Here is a 3,910-nt window from a genome sequence, read left to right as displayed (position 1 = left end):
TTTCTTCGAATCTAAATCTTAAAAATTTTTTATGATTTTTATAAATAGGAATTAAGAAATATGCATCCTTAAGATCTATTGAACAAAAATAATCTCCTTGTAATACAAGATTTATTACAGATCTGATATCTTCCAATTTAAAATGTTGGGGTTGTAAATATTCATTTAATTTTTTGAGATTAAATATAAATCTATCTGTACCATCAGGTTTTGGAACTAAAAAATAAGGAGAGATAAACTGCCCAACGCATTCTTGGCATTCTTCAATAGCACCTTTTTTTAATAATTCAATAATCTCTAAACTTAACTTTTCTTTTTCTTCATTAGAAATTTTTCTTTCTATAGGAGGAATTTTTTGAATAGGAGTTTTTGTAAATGAAATTCTATATCCCTCTAATTGTTTTAAAATATATTTGTCGGATGTAATACTTTTCCATCTCTCCGTGAACAAATTAAGTCGTCCTGCTATGTTATGTACCCTTTCTATTTCTTCGATGAAGATTGGCTCATCGTCTAGGTCGTTGATTTTGCTGGTTCCTGGTAAGATTTGTATGGTCTCTTGAATTTTATTTGGCGTCGTTTTTGATATTGATATCCCACCTGACGATAGTTCGCCGGTGGGTAACGCCAGTTTCCCTGATTTCGAAATTTTTGTTTTGCAGGAGTCTTATCTTTTATATTTGCACATGCCTTCTCAATTTCTTTAACGTCTTTTACTTTTTCTTTAAGATCGCCTCCATATAACCACTCATCAGAGAAAATATTCTCTACTACTGATTTTACATTTTTATTTAACTGTGGAGTGATGAAAGATTTCCTTGTTATTGATTGTTGATGGAAGACATCTGTTAATATCTGTCCTGCATGACTTATGTAATTAGTGAGTGTGTTCTCATCAATTCCTTCTTCAGGGGGGTCTAATATCATAAAAACAGCTGCGCCTAAAGAAGTTATGGCTGTGCCTACACAGTTTTGTGTATCAACAAAATGTTGGTCTCTTTTTTTAGCAATCTCAGAAAGTAATGGAATAATTTCAAGATTTAATTTTGGTGCTTCTACATAAAGATCAGCTTTTCTATTGTATAATTCTAAAATTTCTTTTTTGTTTTTGTCCGGAAGACCTTCATTCTTCCATTTCTGCCAGGTATTTTTCATTTCTGGATGATATTTTATCATCTTAAATTTTGTATCATTAGGATCTATTCCCAATGCTTTTAAAACATTTGTTGATGTATCTTGTTCTGAAATGTCTTGATCAATGTCAGGTACATTTTCCTTGTCCTCTGTGTCGTCTGCAGAGAAATCAACAAAGAAAGGAATGAAGGTTAACACTAATTGTGTATAAAAAATAATACGTCCTTTTTTGGACTTAATTAAGTTTTTTTTTTTTTTTATGAATTATGGTAATTCTGTGTGAGTATTACCTTTCAACTTTCGTATGGAAAGATAAAATTGATCAAACCTTCATGAGTCGTATGGACTACGGTAATACCGTGTGGGTATAACCTCTCAATTTTCATATGGAAAAATGAGATTCCTTCTTGTTGAATGTTTTTAACTTACCACGAATTGTTAAAGATGATATCTCTTTTGGTTGTGAAACCAATGGCGTCTGTAATTTTTGAGCCGTTACCAATGATTCAACAACTTTAGTTAGATTTTGAATCTGGTTTTGAAGTTCACAGAATTTTTCGTTACTTTTCCGTTTAGAATGATGATCTCGCGAATGAGATCGAGATCGGGATCTTTTCTTCTTTTGTTCTGACATTTTTTAATATCTTCTTAGCACACTTTCGCTACGTTACGTGTTGATGCTTCGGCACAACGAAACAATATGAGGAAAGATCGGTAAAGTGCCATCTAGTAAAATTTTAGATACACTAGACGTTGTGATGTAGACATGACAAGCAGTACTACAATGTTATCATTGAGAACGAGACAATTGTAATATAATTAAGTTTTTCGGATTAAGATTGAGTGCAAAATTAATTTTTTTTTAGAAAAAAGAGGTAAATCCTTATTCTCTAAAACAGAACCGGCAGTAGTTATTCGAATAAATCGCGCGTGCGTGCGTGCGTGCGTGCGTGCGTGCGCGCGTGCGTGCGTGCGTGCGTGCGTGCGTGCGTGCGTGCGCGCGTGCGTGCGTGCGTGCGTGCGTGCGTGCGTGCGTGCGTGCGTGCGTGCGTGCGTGCGTGCGTGCGTGCGTGCGTGCGCGCGCGCGTGCGTGCGCGCGTGCGTGCGTGCGCGCGTGCGTGCGTGCGTGCGTGCGCGCGTGCGCGCGTGCGTGCGCGCGTGCGCGCGTGCGTGCGTGCGTGCGTGCGTGCGTGCGTGCGTGCGTGCGTGCGCGCGCGCGTGCGTGCGTGCGTGCGTGCGTGCGTGCGTGCGCGCGCGCGCGCGCGCGCGCGCGTGCGTGCGTGCGTGCGTGCGTGCGTGCGTGCGTGCGTGCGTGCGTGCGTGCGTGCGTGCGTGCGTGCGTGCGTGCGTGCGTGCGTGCGTGCGTGCGTGCGTGCGTGCGTGCGTGCGTGCGTGCGTGCGTGCGTGCGTGCGTGCGTGCGTGCGTGCGTGCGTGCGTGCGTGCGTGCGTGCGTGCGTGCGTGCGTGCGTGCGTGCGTGCGTGCGTGCGTGCGTGCGTGCGTGCGTGCGTGCGTGCGTGCGTGCGTGCGTGCGTGCGTGCGTGCGTGCGTGCGTGCGTGCGCGCGTGCGCGCGTGCGCGCGTGCGTGCGCGCGTGCGCGCGTGCGTGCGCGCGCGCGTGCGTGCGTGCGCGCGCGCGTGCGCGCGTGCGTGCGCGCGCGCGCGCGTGCGTGCGTGCGTGCGTGCGTGCGTGCGTGCGTGCGTGCGTGCGTGCGTGCGTGCGTGCGTGCGTGCGTGCGTGCGTGCGTGCGTGCGTGCGTGCGTGCGTGCGTGCGTGCGTGCGTGCGTGCGTGCGTGCGTGCGTGCGTGCGTGCGTGCGTGCGTGCGTGCGTGCGTGCGTGCGTGCGTGCGTGCGTGCGTGCGTGCGTGCGTGCGTGCGTGCGTGCGTGCGTGCGTGCGTGCGTGCGTGCGTGCGTGCGTGCGTGCGTGCGTGCGTGCGTGCGTGCGTGCGTGCGTGCGTGCGTGCGTGCGTGCGTGCGTGCGTGCGTGCGTGCGTGCGTGCGTGCGTGCGTGCGTGCGTGCGTGCGTGCGTGCGTGCGTGCGTGCGTGCGTGCGTGCGTGCGTGCGTGCGTGCGTGCGTGCGTGCGTGCGTGCGTGCGTGCGTGCGTGCGTGCGTGCGTGCGTGCGTGCGTGCGTGCGTGCGTGCGTGCGTGCGTGCGTGCGTGCGTGCGTGCGTGCGTGCGTGCGTGCGTGCGTGCGTGCGTGCGTGCGTGCGTGCGTGCGTGCGTGCGTGCGTGCGTGCGAGAGACGCGTGGCGCCGAGGCCCCGGGACGCGGCGCGCTCGGAAACGACAGGCCTCGACGTCGACGGCGCGGTTCGCCGGCGCTCGGGAGCGCTCGGCTAAGTCCGCGGATGGACTTAGCCGCGGAACGGCTACGCGCTGCCGTTCTATTTCGGCGGTATAGTATTATAAAGTTTGGTGCGCATTGCGCCCCGGGTCCCCGCCGGACGGTGTTGTGTCCGGCGGCCGGCCGATGTTGTGGCCGGAACGGTGCATCGCCGGGTGCACCGTTACAGAATTCTAATAATATGGCTCTGCTAGCTTAATAGAGCTGGGTTTTCGTGCTGACGCCGTGTAGCACATTCCAATACAGCGCGATTTCGTTGTTGATTTAATAACATTTCGCTATAACTACGTCTTAACTGTTCTTAATCTTAACTGTTCGTACATCTCATTATCTAAGTCTGGTCGTTTTACATCAGGACCATAATCTTTATCAGTTAAATATGTACGAGTAGAATATTTAGATGTACGAACATTAACACCTAATTTTTTTG

At 49.8% G+C, this 3,910-nt stretch overlaps 1 protein-coding gene across 1 annotated transcript; it reads right to left on the bottom strand.

Annotated features, from left to right (window-relative positions):
• Positions 1-437: 437 nt before the first annotated feature.
• Positions 438-1,768, bottom strand: LOC139101264 (uncharacterized). Its single transcript, XM_070654296.1, has 2 exons — positions 1,564-1,768; positions 438-1,331 (listed from the first exon to the last, which is right to left on the bottom strand). The coding sequence occupies exons 1-2, from the start codon at positions 1,766-1,768 to the stop codon at positions 514-516; spliced, it is 1,023 nt and encodes a 340-aa protein (XP_070510397.1). The 3' UTR covers positions 438-513.
• Positions 1,769-3,910: the final 2,142 nt, after the last annotated feature.

The sequence above is a fragment of the Cardiocondyla obscurior genome, linkage group LG03 (genome assembly GCF_019399895.1).
Source record: "Cardiocondyla obscurior isolate alpha-2009 linkage group LG03, Cobs3.1, whole genome shotgun sequence".
In the NCBI taxonomy this organism is placed as follows: Eukaryota; Metazoa; Arthropoda; class Insecta; order Hymenoptera; family Formicidae; genus Cardiocondyla; species Cardiocondyla obscurior.
The sequence above is the reverse complement of the archived record's forward strand: the minus strand, read 5'-3'. Positions and strand labels throughout refer to the sequence as shown.

Excerpts from the sequence above, each read along its gene's own strand:
- LOC139101264 (XM_070654296.1), bottom strand. The coding sequence starts at position 1,768 with ATGTCAGAACAAAAGAAGAAAAGATCCCGATCTCGATCTCATTCGCGA. Across the intron at positions 1,332-1,563 it reads ATCATCTTTAACAATTCGTG|TGTTAACCTTCATTCCTTTC; the intron begins GTAAGTTAAAAA and ends ATACACAATTAG.